This window comes from Lontra canadensis, unplaced genomic scaffold (assembly GCF_010015895.1).
Source record: "Lontra canadensis isolate GAN:19392208 unplaced genomic scaffold, GSC_riverotter_1.0 scaffold1, whole genome shotgun sequence".
Classification (NCBI taxonomy): domain Eukaryota; kingdom Metazoa; phylum Chordata; class Mammalia; order Carnivora; family Mustelidae; genus Lontra; species Lontra canadensis.
The window spans coordinates 126,032,918-126,050,087 of record NW_022630995.1 but is presented as its reverse complement, the minus strand read 5'-3'; the positions used below and the strand labels follow the sequence as shown (position 1 = coordinate 126,050,087).

Below are 17,170 nucleotides of genomic sequence, written 5' to 3'. Positions count from 1 at the left end.
AAAAAGTTTTTAAAAAATTTTTTAAAAATATATATTTTTAAAAGTTTTAAAAGGTGAGACAAAACAAATAAAAATTTAAAAACAAGCAAAAAAGAGGAAAAAACACTAATAGTAATACTAGCGATATACTGTATGCCACATTCTCACCTAAGCACTTCTTTAAATAAAATTGATCCCCTCCTCTCCATCCGACATGCCAACAAGATAGGTAGGCATCACCATTCTCGTTTTATAGATAAGGAGCCTAAAACTCAGAGGCTGAAGAACTCTTCCTAGATCACAAAGCCAGCCTAAGACAAAGCCAGGATTTGAACCTTCAGCAGTTTAGATTAAAAAACCACAACCTTGGGGCACCTGGGTGGCTCAGTCGTCAGGCTGCCTGCTTGACAGGAAGCCTGCTTCTCCCTCTCCCACTCCCCCTGCTTGTGTTCCCTCTCTCTCTCTGTCAAATAAATGGATAAAATCTTTTAAAAAATTAAAAAAAAAAACCACAGAACCTTAACTGTAAATCTAGAATCTCAACACAAACAAGTGAATACTATTGGGTCCATGTAGTGGGGAGAGGAAACATACTCAGTCTTTCCAAGTCAAGAAGATAGAGAAGCGTGGAGCCATGAAGCCTGGTACAGGTTTTAATGGAAGTACATCTCCTTTCCCCATCATAATGGGGCTACCCAGTAGAGAAGAGTTCCGAGTGACTGACCGGCATAGGGCGGCTCCGTTTTAGTGCCGTAGCTGCTCCTTGTCCCGTTAGAGCAAGCCTTCAGACACAGAAGAGAACTTTAAAGAAGATGGGCAAATGAGGACTTTATTAACCCCAGGCGGCTGATCTCACGTTTGGCAAAACGAGGCTGAAGTTTGGGGAAGAGGATGAAAGATCCAGGAAAACTTGCCATAGGATGAAAAAAAAAGAAAGAAAGAAAAGAAAAACTAGAAACACCCTAAGGGATGTAGCAACTGTGGATGAACAGAGATGATCGTTAGTAACGGAAAAATAAAGAGACTGTGGACTGCACATGAGTTGGAAGTTCTACTTTTAAGCAGGGAATCACAGCCAGCATAGAGTCTAAGATCTGGAGGATGAGGTTTGGGAGAGCACAATGGCTCACTTCAAGCAGAGCACCTGGGGAGCGTTCTCACTAAGGAAAGCGTATTCCTGTGTGTTGCTGGTCGGGCAGTGATATGCGGATGTATGGGTCCGGTAAACCCTGGGCTGGCTCTGGGGCCTCTACTGCGAACACAGGGACTGCCTTGGGCTCTGGCATCTAGCTGCCTCCGTCTCTTAAGGCAGATGCCCGAGTCCACTGTGTGCCCAGGGCAGGGTCTTCCCAGAAATCTCCTGTGTCATGACTATCGAGTCACACTATTTCTAAAGCATGGATGAGGAGACAGGAGTTTGGAAAAATCCAGCAACCTGACTAAAGCCACAGAGAACCCTGACTGGAGCCCCCTGCCCACCCAATCAACCCTTAAACATACTCCCGGTTTGCAGAGTATGGGCACCTTCCCCTACACCGTCTACAACTAAGTGCTTTTGATTCTGCTGTCGAGTCACGGCTCTTTTAAACAACGAAGAGCAGTCCACAGAGTGACTAAGGAACTAACTACAGATATGTATCTTCTCTCCCATCTGTAGTAACAAGTGGTGATGACAAAATTTTAATGATAACCGAAACATTACACAAATGTAATGTTCCCCAAATCCGTTGGTATCTGCAGAATGTGTAAACTGGACCCAGCGGGGAGAAGAGATGAATGTTTAAATAAGTTTGGGAAACACTGGGTTACCTCATTGTAAATGGGCTTATTTACTATAGGATTTCTCAGAGCTTTTATTAGGCTTTCACATGCTGTGACTCTGTAAAAGGCAAAGGCAACAAGCTGTGTTCCCAGATGTTTTTGACTAAAGAGCACTCTTGTCTTGTCTCTACATATATCTTCATGGTACCCTCACGGGAGCAGCATTTGATGAAACATTTGGGAAAATACTGCCCTAAACATATACTGAAATTTCATCAAGACTAACCACAGTTTTTCTGTATTTCTGTTGCATACAAAAGAGCCTGCAAAAATTCCCTATGACAGGAGTTTTATAGGTAAGACCTCAGTCCTGTCACATAAAAACCAACCAACCAAACAAACAAACAAAAAACACTATTTCATACTCTGGCCATTCTAGTCTTTACCAAAGTCATTACACCTGAGGGAAAACCCAGACATGAATACAGTGGAAGAGCCAATGAATTCATCAAGGGAAATTAGCCAGTGAATACTCAGTGCATCCTAGGGAGTGATGGCGGTTAGGAAGCTGTGAAAACATCTGCCCAAATCACATGTCTGAAGAGCAATTTCTTATGTTCCCAACATCTCAGGAAAGCCTAGATGACTTTTGTAAGCCCAGACTTGCTAGCACGTTGACCATCCCGTCAGAGTACTTGTCAAAGCCCAGGCGCATCTGTGTGCTTTGCAAACACTGAGCTCCCTAAGCCAAGAGCCAGATGAAAGGAGCCACAGGACCGGGAGGGACCAGGTGACATCATGATCACAGCACAGTTTCTGCCTCCAATGTCTTTGGACAAGTTCTGGGAATGAGAATGAAGCTTCTCCTTTGCGCCCCTCACCTGTCCATACAGTCTGCAGCTGTGTTGGGTCTGGGACTTCGGAAACACTCCCTGGCCAGCAGCTCACTTTCTATTTTACATCAGTGCCATTCTTCCCACAGATCTTTACTCCCCTTTACGTTTCACATCCTCAACTTTCAATACCACGTTTATTTAAGTGATCTTCTCCCAGACCTTCTCTTATTTCTGCTTGTTTTACCCACTTCCACAATTCATGGATTCCTTTTTGATCACTGCCTTACGTGTAAAATACAAATATTTATTAAATATCCCCGTCTTTGGTCATCACCTGTTACACAATGCCCTTCTCAGCTGAGAGTCTCCATTTTCCAGTTGCTTCTGCTACATTTGGGAAATTTGCTCATTCTCATTTCAGGATTTTATCTACATCAAACACCCCAATGTCTAAAAGCCCGCAGCCTACAAGTGTGGCACGAGTGAGGGTTTTTAGTATCTAAGACATGACTGTACTAAGTTGGTTCTAAACAGAGCAGTAGAATGGGGGACGATGAAGGCGCAACCTGTGAGACAGCCTGTCTGGCAACGAAGACTTTGCTAGCCGTGACTCTGCAAGAGTAACCAGTCTCTCTGGGCCTCATTTTCCCCACCTATAAACTGGTGAAAACAGTATCACGTATCTTATGGTTATAAGGATTAACTGAACTAATATATCTAAAAGGCTTATAAGAGCAACTAGCATCTGGTCAACACCATATAATCATTAGCTATTATTATTTTAACCATTTAAAATGACAAGAGCACTTCAGAATAAAGTGTAGAGGTTTTTTTGGTGGTGTTTTTGTTTTTTTTTTAAAGTAGGCTCCACACCCACCATGGAGCCCGGTGTGGGCCCAAACTCAGGACCCTGAGATCAAGACCTAAGCTGAGATCAAGAGGCAGATGCTTCACCAACTAAGCACCCCCCAGGTGCCCCAAGTGTAGAGTTTTTGAAAAGTCTGTCTTTCTGTCTTTTTAAGGCCCAGATTATATAAAGGATCATCTGCCTAAAGTTCATCAGCACACGTCCTATATAGGAGAAAAACGCCCGGCATTGGAAAAGACTGGAGATCTCAGATATTTATGGAGACCTGCCTCAAACGGAAACTTACCAGCAAAATATAAATACGAGTATGTTGGTGAAGTTGGTTGGGGAATACCAGAGTATGATTTTATCAACCAAACAAGGCTTCGGACTGGCTTTCAGATCAAGGTATTGCTCTTAAATACGCTCTTCATAACGGATCGTTTCTGACTTGAATCCTTTCTGAGTAAGCTTCCCCAGGAAATGTCATGTTCTTGATTTGTCATTGAAAAGTACTAGGATTTGAGTTTTGCAGAAAAAGAAATGTGTGAATAAATGGACTTGCTATGATTCCCTTTTAGGCCCTTTAATACATGAGAGGAGAGGTGTGAAGAGAAGGAAGCCATGCATAATCCAAAAGCGTTTGTGTTTGGCTTTGGAATGCGTTCAGATTCACATTTATGCTGCGACATTCACACGTACTTCCCCCATCCTAGCGCTGCATTCTGAGTGGGTGGTATAAAAGAAGCCTGGGCTGGACATCATCCACAAGCCGAAACAAAGAGTTCCAGCTCTTTAAGATGCACTGTGTTGATAATGCCTTTGTATCACATAATTCAGGGTAATTAGCGGAAGGGTGCTTCGAGACCTTGTCTTCGTTCCTTTTGGTGATGTGGATGTAGGCATGAGTCCAGACAGTCTCCTCTGAGACAAGAGAACCCAGGTGATTTTAGAAGTAAAATCTGAGAATTCAGACTTTTTTTTTTCCAGGCAAACCTTTGCATTATCTGAAAACCGGACATGGATCAACCATGAAATAACTGGATCTCCTCAAATGCGTAAGGCAATATAGGACCGCCTCATATGGTAAAGGTCAACAAAAGAAAAAACCTTTTTCTGGCTCAACTTAGGGCAGTGGGAGAAAGTGCTTGGAAGCTCAGTCCTTGAAGTCAGACAGGGCTGGATTCAAATCCTGACTCTGAGTTAGGTTTCGCTCTACGACCCTGAGCGAGTGAGTTCCGCTCTCTGGGTCCCTGCTCCCTTCTATTCCACACGAGAGTGTGCAGCGTGCCCGCGTCCCAAGACCACCTGAAATCCCATCCTCTTCTGCCTCCTACTTGCTGCTCGCTGTGGGTGGCCCTGCAAGTTCCTTAACCTCTTTGGTTTCTTCATTATGAGTCTTAGTGTTTACCTCACGGCACTGCTGTAAACATTAAGCAAGTTAGTATTCGTAAAGGGCTGGGAACAGTGCCTGGCACATATCAGACCTCTATGTATTTAATATTATTTTTGTTATGTGAGGATTAAATATGAGACCACAAAGAACACACGAGGTATGATGCCTGGCACATGGCTGACATCCAGATGTCAGCTCTTAGCGGTATGTTTGCTGTACTTACTGTTACTTAGCGTCATTTAACGGAACAGATATTCAGGTTCTTAAACAGTGTCCCATTCGACCTAAGCAAGAAAGATGAAGTCAGAGATACCAAGACTGGTCTACGGCCATACCACCCTGAATGCTCCCGATCTCGTCAGAGAGACCAAGACTGGCCACCAGCAGGAAGAGTACAGCCCAGGCGAGGCAGCTGGTTTGAGAGAGTCCAAACGTCTGTTGCTTTTTTGCTTCTCTTTGGGTAACACCATGTATCTGTCTGGCCATCTTGGGTGTGTACTGCTTCTCTTCTTTCTTTATCTTTAAATTAAGAACACATTTGCCTATTCAAATGAAGCATATTCAAGTGTTCCTTGGACGTTGAAACAAGCTGTGAATCTAAAAGAGAGAGCAGCCATGAGCTAGCCTTCCAGGAAGGAATTTATTGTTTCTTCCATTCATATTTCATAGGCAGCTTTAAACCACTATTCTGTAGCACTGTCTTCTTAACCCCTGTGAGACGGAGTCTGAGCCACATGATGGTTTTTCTCCCCCGACTTGTGGCACATTCAGAAGCTGGTCCTGTTCGGCACAAGCCATGGGAACAGTTACCTATCATCTGTGCACCTTCCTGGCCCTGGCATTTTGACAGGAATTTGTTTCCGAAGATGTACCTACCTCATAACGATCTTCAACAAGATCTTATAGGAGTCCTTGGACTCAGATCTTTGGAAAAAGAACTAGATTCATGGAGATTGACTGTACATCTGACCCTTGAAAAATGAAGCGGTTAGGAGTGCTGATCCAACCGTTGAAAATCTGCGTGTAACTTTTGACTCCCCCCAAATTTAATTACTAATAGCCTACCATAGACCTTCAAGCCTGTGGATGATAGAAAAGAGTTGATGATGATGATGACATTCTGAATATGTATTATATACTGTATTCTTATCATAAACTAAAAAAAAGAAAATGTTATTAAGAAAATCATAAGGAAGAGAAAATACATTTATAGAACTGTACTGTATTTGTCAAAAAAAAAATTCCACATGAAAATAGACTTGCACACTTCAAACCCATGTTGTTCAAGGGTGAACTGTGCATATTAGCGAATAACCATCTATAATTTATCCACCAGTTAGGGTCTAGACTTGGCCGTCAAGGCTCCTGATCTTCCACTCGGCACCTAGGCACGGCTGTCTACATCTAAGGCAATATTTGTTTTTCAGTCTAACCTCAGATTCCTTACCAACCCAGTGCTTCAGGCAGTTACTTTCGATCCATATGACTTGGCATGAATTGACATTTGAGTTGACACAAACACACATACTCCATGCATAAAAATGAGCTCCTAATTACAAACAGTATATGAGAGTCCGTGTCGCTCACACCCCTCCTTACCAGGGAGCTGGTTCATTCCTTCGTTTGATGTAACTTAGGGAAATGGAGAAATGCCTCAAGGTATCTCCTGTTTTTCTCTGGTTCCTTGTCTTTAGTGGACCCTGTCTACATCCCTTCACCATCCTTGTGCATAACCCGATGAAGACGGCATTCTGTTTCAGCCTAACTTCAGGGACTCCTCAGGGTCTCTCACTGCAGTTGCTCAGAGCTCTGATTTTTCAGCACAAACCTTTATCTAGTGGGTTTCTATAGCCTGAACAGCTATTCTTTCTAATCCACCACTCCAGGTTTGCAGGAGACTGGCAGCTACCGATGCTCAGGCACCTCCATTAGACTCTTGGTAAGATGCCGGGGCAGCTGCTTCCTACCTGGGAATGGCCTCTCCTGTTTGGGGACTGGGAAGGGTTTTATAGGTCATCTACATTTTGGTAGAAAGACAATAACTTCTAGACTGAGTGACACCTGAAAAATGTCCCCACATCAAAGAGGTCAGTAAAGATCACAATACCGGTTTTCTTTTCTGGATCTTTTTATGTTTAGCTATTTCCTACTCATGTTTATATGGGCTGCAATGTCATCATAGCACGTGTATATATAAACCAGTAAAGATCATTGCTTTTGTTATTATCTCAGATTTAAGAGTAGTACATTCTTCTTCTCCTCTATTAAAAAATGGATTTAGTCTCTGCCAAACTGCATGTGATGTTTCTGCAAGAATTATATGAAGACTGGGCAACCCTCTCGAGTCTCCTTCCTCTTTGGGAGCTTTGCAATATCACTTTATTATCAGTCAATAAACTTTGCCCTGCTGTCCACAAAGAAAAGAAAATATGAAGACCATTGAAACAAATTTGGTTTCAACCCCATGCCAAACTGAGGGGACTTTCTAACTCCTTCCTAGCTGAGCATCTCTCTCTCCCCTTGGTTCTCTTTTTAACCCAAACCACAATAGTATCAGCTGGCTTCCTAGTGCCATTTTCTGCTCCTGCACTCTGGCCTCATGACCAAATGATTTAAGTCATTCGGTTTTACCACAAAAACAAGGTTATACTGGATTCAATGACTAATTCTTCATAGGTGTGATCCAAAAGACAATATTAAACCAATTAATCATAACCTATATTACAACCAATATGTCATGGAGTCTAACAACTTGAAAATCTACATAAAGTTCTCTTTATGGGAACCCATCAATATATTTATATGTGATACAGTATAGTATAATAAAAAGTAAAATCTTCAAGACTTTGAAACTTCTGCCTTATTTGTAAATGCCACAAATTCCAGGGTTATGAAATGCAGAGGTCAGGACACCTGGGTGGCTCAGTTGGTTAAACGACTGCCTTAGGGTCAGGTCATAATTCCATGGTCCTCAGATCAAGTCCCACAGAGGGAGCCTGCTTCTCCCTCTACCTGTCATTCCCCCTGCTTGTGCTCTCTGTCTCTCACTGTCAAATAAATAAATAAAATCTTTTTTTTTTTAATTTCCGTTATTAAAAATAAAAAGAAATGTAGAGTTCTTCTCTGTGACAGTACTAGGGCTATTTGAACAGACTAATAATGAGACATTAAGTTTCTTAATGGCTGTGAATAAACCAATCAAGGTTTGGTTGTTTCATTAGACATTTTTTTCTCTCTGTGAATTTATTTAGAGAAAGCAAAAGTAAAAAGAGGTTGAGTGTTTACCATGTGAGGAAGTTTCTGTGATTAGTTCTGTTTTAGGTTGAGGAAACTGGAGGTATTGACAGGAGGGTTTCTTGTCCGAGGCCTTGACATTAATAAATGGTAGAACCAGGATTTCAACATAGGCTGTGGAGTCACAGGGCTTTGTGGGAGTACAGCGTTTATGAGATGAAAGGACTGAAAATGAAGTCAGAACCTTCGACTCAGAGCCACCGTGTGAAGCTAACATCTGCGCGTTCTGTGAGGCAGGGTCTGGCTGTGGTCAGTCCCAACTGTCTTCTCTTACAGAGTGTGCATCATTTCCTCAAGCTTCCCTCAATTTTCTCCCAGCTTTCCATTCTGTTTCACTGGCACCCCAGAGATTTCATTTACACTATTAAGATTAATTTTAAGTAGCTATCACCCACATATTTGATATAGTGAGAAATAGCTTCATACTAGTTATTTTTGAATTTCTACCTAATAAGCATTTTACATTGCTTCAAAACATAGCATCAAGTACAATCTTCAGCATTATGGGGAAAAAAGAAGACAGTGAGGTTCTAGTGAACTGCCCCTTCTTTTCCCGTCCTAGCACAACTCCGTGCATTCTTCTAAACCATCCACTTTCACACCACAGGGTCCTGGATTATCTTCAAATTCACCTGGCAAAAAGGATTGCCAGTGTGGAGGTGATCAGTATGTAGACCACCAATCACCTATTTCAGAATTTCTAAGTGTTTTCCACACCAAATTTCTTATTTACTTTTGGGTTTACTTGGGTAAATCCCATTCGGTCTTATTAGAATTCCTAGGATCTCACATTCCTAATCTCCAGATTTTTTAAGGAAGATTTTATTTATTTGACAGAGAGAGAGATAAAGAAAGCAAGCAGAAACAGAGAGAAGCAGGCTCCCCACTGAGCAGGAAGCCCGATGTGGAACTGGATCCCATGACCCTGGGATCATGACTTGAGCTGAAGGCAGATGCTTGACTGACTGAGCCTCCTGGGCGCCCAAGATGTTATTATCAATATAGAAGATTTTATAAAGATAATAAACAGGGCGCCTGGGTGGCTCAGTGTGTTGGGCCACTGCCTTCGGCTCGGGTCATGGTCTCAGGGTCTTGGGATCGATTGGTCCCCTACATCGGGCTCTCTGCTCAGCAGGGAGCCTGCTTCCCCTCTCTCTCTTCCTGCCTCTCTGCCTACTTGTGATCTCTCTCTCTCCCTGTCAAATAAAAAAAAAAAATTTAATAAAAAAAAGATATTAAGCTCCTTTTATCAACCAATTTATAAGAGCAAAACAGAAATAGCTTTTCTAAAATTAGGCTTCCCTTTGCATTGCTGCTGTTCTTCCCCAGATGGGCGTGTGTTTAGCTCTCACTTTATACTTCTTAGAGTTATTTGCATCCTAACAGTTTGTGATTTAATATAAAAATAATTATGTTAGCACCTTTCATCCTTAAGTGCTGAATAAAGTCATGCATTTTCTGATACCAGAGGAAGTCTTCCATGAGGGAGTGCCACATGCTGTCCATCTGTGAGGGAGGAGAAACACTGGTAAGGGAGGCCAAACAACCCTCCCTCTTCTCGAATATAATATAGTAACACCACTAATCTCCTGATACATAGATGTTATATTTTCCCCATTTTATAAAGCATGGCTTTATAAGATGCCTCGGATAAACTGAAGGAACTAATTCCCTTATAAAATCTTACTCATAGCTGAACTTCTGGAAAAAAAGATTTTACGTTTGATGTTTCCTTTCTCTAACAGACCATGAAAACAACAAGGGAGGCATGTATCACTGCTTTGCATTCTGTATTGTGTTCAGAGCAGTTCCGTGAAGAATAACATGTTTGGGATGGGAAGCGTCTGTGTTGGTAGCTAGGGACACTGCCACGCCACATTTTACAGGGCAGCCTACCCTGGTGACCTGATGCCCTAACCAAACACAGCTTTCTCTCTCTTGTTGAGGAGACTTTATAGAAATCATTGGCGAATTGGGAAAAAAAAATACATCTTAATTTTCACATCTTTCGTTAGGATGTAGAAATGTAAAAAAGAAAGAAAGAAAGAAAGAAAGAAAGAAAGAAAGAGAGAGAGAGAGAGAGAGAGAAAGAAAGAAAGAAAGAAAGAAAGAAAGAAAGAAAGAAAGAAAGAAAGAAAGAAAAAGAAAAGGAAGTAAGAAAGTAAGAAAAGGAATTCTGTAATTTAGAGCCTAGGGGGTGACTTTATTCCTTAATTAAGGAAGGCTTAAAATATGCCATGCTGGTTACAAACTTTTACAAGGCGTGACATAACATCTTGAGGATGTGTCTAACAGTAAACGTCACTTTTTTTTAAAAAATCATACTACCTAAAGTTAGCGATTCAGCATATGCCATCAGTTTTCAACAAATATTATTTGATGATGATAGGGAAATACAAAGCTTAGAAAAGACTGTGTAAATTAGAATGTATTCTAGTAAACCTGTGGTTTAACTCCATAGCCAAGGTCTTTTCACTATACTGTCAAAGAATTGTGAAATTTGTGTGTGACTAATACCCCCAACACAGGTGGCTAAAATACCAAAACATCTGTTTTCTAAATCTGGCATTTAGGGGCACTGGGGTGTTCAGTCAGTTAAGCTTCTGACTCTTGATTTTTGGCTCTGGTCATGATCTCAGTGTCGTGAGATTAATTCCTGTGTTGTGGTCTGCGCTGGGCATGGAGCTTACTTAGGATTCTCTCTCCTCATCTCCCTCTGCCTCTACCCCCTTAAAAAAAAAAATCTGGCATTTATCCTGGCTTTTAAAGATCTTCGGGAGAAATTCTAAAATTACTATAAATTGAAGATTATAGTTTTCCCTACTATTCAGGTCCAACACTCCCAGAGTACTTCAGTGGTATTGACAAAAATGCCCAGAATGCATAGCAAACAAGACTAGCAATCTGGAGTAATCTATTCTTTTCCAGGGACTGAATTTAGGATATCCAGAAATCTTGATTAAGCAAACTGAAAATGATTCTTTAAATATAGGAGATCCCTGCTATCCGGTCCCAGCTACACCCTTGGGTAAGAAAGAAAACAGATCTAAAAGTAGTTGCTGTTAAGGATCTAAGTGAGCTCCCTCAGCTGTTTGGGGAAGTAATCACAGGAAGTGTCTTTGTGTTGCTGTTGTTGTTGAAATTTTTAGTGTGACTCCTGTCAGCAATTGGACAGCACAAGCCCAGATACATTTTATTTTTTTAATGTTCTTAAAATTATATATTTGGATACTTACTCATATGTTTCTCAATTTCAATTCAATTAACATATAGTGTATTATTAGTTTCAGAGGTAGAATTTAGTGATTTATCCATATCATAGAACACCCAGTTCGTCAACTGCCCTCCTTAATGCCTATCGCCTAATTACCCCTTCCCCTCACCTACCTCCCCTCCAGCAACCCTCAGTTTGTTTCCTAGAATTAAGTGTTGCTTATGGTTTGTCTCCCTCTATGTTTTCATCTTATTTTATTTTTCCTTTCCTTCCCCTATGTCCATCTGTTTTGTTTCTTAAAATTCCACATATGAGTGAAATCATATGGTATTTGTCTTTCTCTGACAGACTTACTCTGTTTAGCATAATACCCTCTAATTCCATCCACGTCATTGCAAATGGCAAGATTTCATTCTTTTTGATGGATGAGTAATAATCCATTGTACGTATATTCCATCTCTTCTTTATCTGCTCATTGGTCCAGGGATATCTAGGCTCTTTCCATATCTTGGCTATTGGGAACATTGCTGCCATAAACATTGGGGACCAGATACCACCTTTTAAATGGCTTTAAGCAACTTGAGGTCTGAGATCTGTTTTATTTAATCTTGTATGGACAACATCAACACCACTTTCCTACTGCTTAGCATGGTGTAGATGATTATCAATAAGTAATCGGAGATAGGCATGGAGATGGCTTCACTTCTCACGCAGTGTCTTTGTGCAGAGACCAAGTTGCAGAAGGAAAGAAATGAAGTTTGAAGGGTGCATTCGATTGAGAACTGTTGTACTCCTAGCTTATTCCATAGGCATTTGAAAACTATGTACCATCTTTTTTTCCCCTTTTTTGCTAAGACTTAGTTATACCGTTACTGTTCCTACAGCCTGAGCTGCCACCCCTTGTGTAATTCTGTGTTGTAAAGCTAATTGGACAATTAGCTTGGGAGAAGCACACTTTGTAACCTTTGAATTAACAACTGTGCCAACACATCAGAAAACTCCAAGGGTGAGAACACTTGCAAAACATGCACTTGATTATATTTCAGAAACTGTGCCCTGAGCACAAACAGAGACCTAGGAAGCTCTTGCGTAGTTTCTCTGTAGCTCCACTAGCTGAATCTGTGCAGATCTCAGAGCCTGGATCATCAATCCACTCCAGAGGAAGGGCTGGTAGTAGAATGGCTATTCATCACAAAGCCTCACAATTCCCAACAGAACAAGCTCTAGTCTTCCTTTAAACGAAAAGTCCTTGGGTATTTATTGAATAGAGAATGAATAAGGAGAACACTTATTGTCCTGGAGAAGTATGGCAACAAAATAACAGATATTTGTCTTCTCTCTGAGAATAAATGGGGCAACTAGCATTCCTAGTGCTTTTTTTTGGTGAATTTAACGAAAAACTGAATGTGACTTACAAGCAAAAGTAGCCACTTGAAGAACTCTTCATGTTCCCCTTTTTCTCCCTTTGCATGCTAGACTGCCTGTTTTTTATAACATCTCAGTTTTCCTGTCTGTAAAATGGGAACTGTATTTGTTTTCTATTGGGCAGAGCAAATTACCACAAATTTAGCAGCTTAAAACAGCACCCATTTTTTTTTTTTTTTTTTATTCGTAGTTCTGTAGGTGAGAGGTCCTGGAAGGCATGGCTGGGTTCTCTGCCTGAGTCTCAGAAAACAGAAATCAAGGTGTTCGCTGTAGCTGTGATCTTGTCTGAGGCTTGTGGTCTCGTCAGAGTTCACGTGGTTATGGCAGATTTCAGTTCCTCGTGGTTGTGGATTGAGGTCCCACTTCTTTGCTGGCTTTTTAGCAGCAGGCCATCCTCAGCATCTAGAAGCTGCCTACATTCTTTCCCACGTAGCACCCCCCCATCTTGAAAACCAGCAGAGAGTCTCCCCCATATCAAATCCCTCTCACACTTCAAATTCCCTTTGCCAGGAAGAGCCCAGATCCTTTTAAGAGGTTACTTGATTAAGGAAGGTCCGCTGAGGATAATCTCCCTTTCTTAAAGTCAACTGATTTAGGGTCTTAATTAAAATCCCTTCACAGCAGTAATTAGATCAGTATTTGGTGGACTATCTGGGAGAAGATGTATATACCAGGGATGAGAATAGTGGGGGTCATCTTAGAATTCTGCCCACCACAGGGATAATAATAATAATAATAATACCATATGGTATTGTTAAATGGATTAAGAGAGATATGTATGTAAAACTCTTATCATAGTTTCTAGGAGAATGTCTCAATAATGGGATCCAGTATCACTGGTGTTTATATATACCATATTTTCTTGCCTACATGGATTTTTGAATTATAGTATTATAAGCACATTAGAAGCATGATGGAATATGTTGCTCATTATTTGGATACTCCACAGAAAACAGAGATGCAGGGGCCATAGTCAACAAACTCATAAAACCTCATGATGTATTAATTCAAGTTATTTAAAAACACTGCAGTTAGGGGCGCCTGGGTGGCTCAGTGGGTTAAAGCCTCTGCCTTCAGCTCAGGTCATGATCTCAGGGTCCTGGGATCGAGCCCCGCATCGGGCTCTCTGCTCAGCGGGGAGCCTGCTTCCCCCTCTCTCTCTGCCTGCCTCTCTGCCTACTTGTGATCTCTGTCTGTCAAACAAATAAATAAATAAATCTTTAAAACAAACAAACAAAAAAACCCCAAAAAAACACTGCAGTTAAAAAAAGAGATACCAGGATATAATTTATGTTGGAACTCAAGCCCATATATAATGTAGCATATAATGAAGTATGGGTCTCTGCTTTTTTTTTTTTTTTTGCATTTTAATACAAAAAACGCATCGCAGAGTCCATGCCTTAAATACTGACATTTTTCAGAAAGAATTGTTTTGTTTCTACTCATGCCCTGAATATAAAATGAATACTTCAAATGTGCCATTCTTACAAAGGCCTTTATGCCCCCTTTCACCCTTCAATAGTTCTAGTCTAGAATAGGCAACATTATGCAATTCAGTGATCCAGCTACAACAATGAGAATGCTTCTCATAGGCTGTGGGAAGAAAGACACCTAAGGGGTTAACAGTAATATTTTGCAAATTGAGGCAAGTGAAGAAAAAATACATTAGCATAAGAAAAGGTAGCCTTAGGGAATTTTCCACTCAAATGTTTGGTACTAAGAGCTCTATGTTACCAAGAAGGAGGATAGAGAAGAGAAACCCTAGTGTCTATGCATTCTTGAAATGCATTGCCATTGTATTCATTCTACGGGCAATAAAGACCTCATAGTTACAGAGATGGAAAATAGCTTTTTTTAGTAAAAAATAAATAAATAAATACATCAAAATTGGATATATTAAGAAAAGCATGTTGACTGGAGTACGGTAGAAAAGCAAGAGGATTCCTCCATGATCAGTCCCAAAAAGACTTCTTAAGTATGTGGGGACATTAGCACATACTAGCCTAGAAGTGGTCTGAGATTAAAAGTGAAAGTATTAAGCAACAGTTTCAGCTGTGAACTGGAATGGGCCCCGTAGGTCTGCAATTAGCTCAAATTTAACAGGTTTCAGCCCATTTCAGAGATAATAGCTAATTCACAGTACCTGAATGTAGTTAGTAGTTACTTCCCTTCTTTAAAGATTGCTTCATAGGAAATGCCCACTTTTGAGTTATGATTGTTTGTGCTTGTTAAAATATTCAAACTAACTGATTTCATTAAGCTAGAGACCAGACTAATGCATTGTTACCTGTTTCTATGAAGATGCTGAGCTAGGTTTTGATTCAGTCTTTTCTTTACTCTTATGAACAACTGACCAGTTTTTTTAAAAAAAAGACAAAGATCTTTTTCATTCTGAATTCCATTAGATTTAACACCACAGGCAGCAAGATTATCCAAATAAACTGTGGTGGATTTCATTAATAAATTGAGAAGGGACAGCTTATTTTAAGTAAATGTTTTATGACATTATACACTAATAACTAAAGTACAAGAGGGGGTAGCAAAAGAATCTGTTGCTTATTTCTAATAAAAGTCTTTCCAGATTAAGACAGTACAATTTTTGTGTTTCAAAAATGGTAACAAAGATCAAAGAAGATTGTCCAATTCCTGGGAAATTTGTCAAAATGCTGATAACAAAGTTATTTATAAGTCAGTTGGTAAGGTCAATTCTAGGGAATCACATGTCAGAAATAACTGAGAAAGTTATACCATGATCTATACAGATTACTACTTTTCAAATCTTCTATGGAATAATGGGCCACCCTTGCATTTAAACCTTGATTTTCCTTTTTTTTTTTTTTTAAGATTTTTTATTTATTTGACAGACAGAGATCACAGGTAGGCAAAGAGGCAGACAGAGAGAGAGGAGGAAGCAGGCTCCCTGCTGAGCAAGGAGCCTGATGCAGGGCTCTACCCCAGGACCCTGAGATCATGACCTAAGCCGAAGGCAGAGGCTTTAACCCACTGAGACACCCAGGTGCCTCTAAACCTTGTTTTTCTTGTACCTGCTTTTATTTATTTATACATGAATATTAAAGAGGTAGAAGTGATGAAGGCTTCAACTTCATCTCTGAAAAGATGACAAATAGATCTGTTTTCCCAACACAAATAACTCTGAAGGACTTGATCAGGAAAGTCCTAAAGTAAAGCTTGAGGGAAAAGGAAGAAAAGGGGAGGATTAAAAAAAACATACTAAGTATTTCTTCTGATGCTGAAATTATAATTCAATCTTGCTACTTTTTGAGATGTTAGGAATATAGCATCCCACATCAATGTAAGTGAAAAATGGTTTCCAAAACTGAAGTGAGATACTTTTGATAATCCAGATCATTGTTTCCCAACCCAAGTATGGAAAATTGAGTAATGATTATAGACCAAAGGCTTTCCAATATAAATTTGACACCCCTATTCCCCTTGCTTATTCACAAGATGTGCCATCCACTGCCTAGTTCCTGGGGTAAAGGAGCCCGTATAGAAAGGCCATTTGTTCAGTGATAATGGATCATTTCAATGTACATGAGAGAGTGTGGGGATTATTTTTTTTATGTGGGAACTGGTCCTAAACTAAAAATATTTTATCAGTGTTCTAAATTATGCTTTCTGAAAGGAGTTTTCAGATTTACCCTTTACCACAGGCTGTCTATAACCCAGTTTTTCCTACATTATTGCCACCACATTTGCTAATTCTGTGAGGATAAGATGAAGTAAAAAGAATTAGACTATTTGGGTCTGAATAGTGGTTTAGGATGCCTGCTCATTATCAGACAGAATCATAAAAACAGAAAGGAGTTTTGAAACTATGGGCTACACTCTTCCTACTACTAATATTTCTCCTTTTACAGAGAGGGCAAATAAAGCACACAGCATGATATTTGCTTTACTTCTTGCATTTTTTTTCCCAAATCAAGAATCAAAAGGTTATGTTTTTTAATTGTATTTACCATCTCTTATTTCATTTCCCAGCCTGACTTCCTTTTTGTCTAGGAGTACAGACTGTTAGACGTGCTGGTGCCAATTTACCTGGAAGTTAGGTTACGTAATTTTTCTTTCTTTTACAGTATGGAGAACTAAGTCAAGCCTCTATTGATAAAATAAGCCACAGATACCAAAACCCATGGTAAGCACATGCTAATACATTGTTAATTAATTATTTAGCTAATTAATTGATGTGTTTCCTTCTTAAACTAGTAACGTTTGTTTTTTTTGTTTGTTTTTGTTTTTGTTTTTACTTTTGAGTATATTACAACTTTATTTCTTTTTATTTCAGGTAGGTTTCTTTGTAAAATCATGAATTTTTATTCCTAATAAAAACATAAAATTTTCATGGCCTGTTAGGTTTAATTAGGGGAAGGAAAGGGGCAAGGCAGGCAGAGAGTAAG

At 40.0% G+C, this 17,170-nt stretch overlaps 1 protein-coding gene across 1 annotated transcript in view; it reads left to right on the top strand.

The window, feature by feature from the left end:
- CUNH4orf45 (chromosome unknown C4orf45 homolog) overlaps positions 1-17,170 on the top strand; it is an 83,516-nt gene that overhangs the window by 35,995 nt on the left and 30,351 nt on the right. Inside the window, exons 2-3 of the mRNA XM_032863444.1 lie at positions 3,599-3,831; positions 16,850-16,908. Of these exons, the coding sequence (XP_032719335.1) occupies positions 3,599-3,831; positions 16,850-16,908 (292 nt within the window). The remainder of the gene's footprint in view (positions 1-3,598; positions 3,832-16,849; positions 16,909-17,170) is intronic.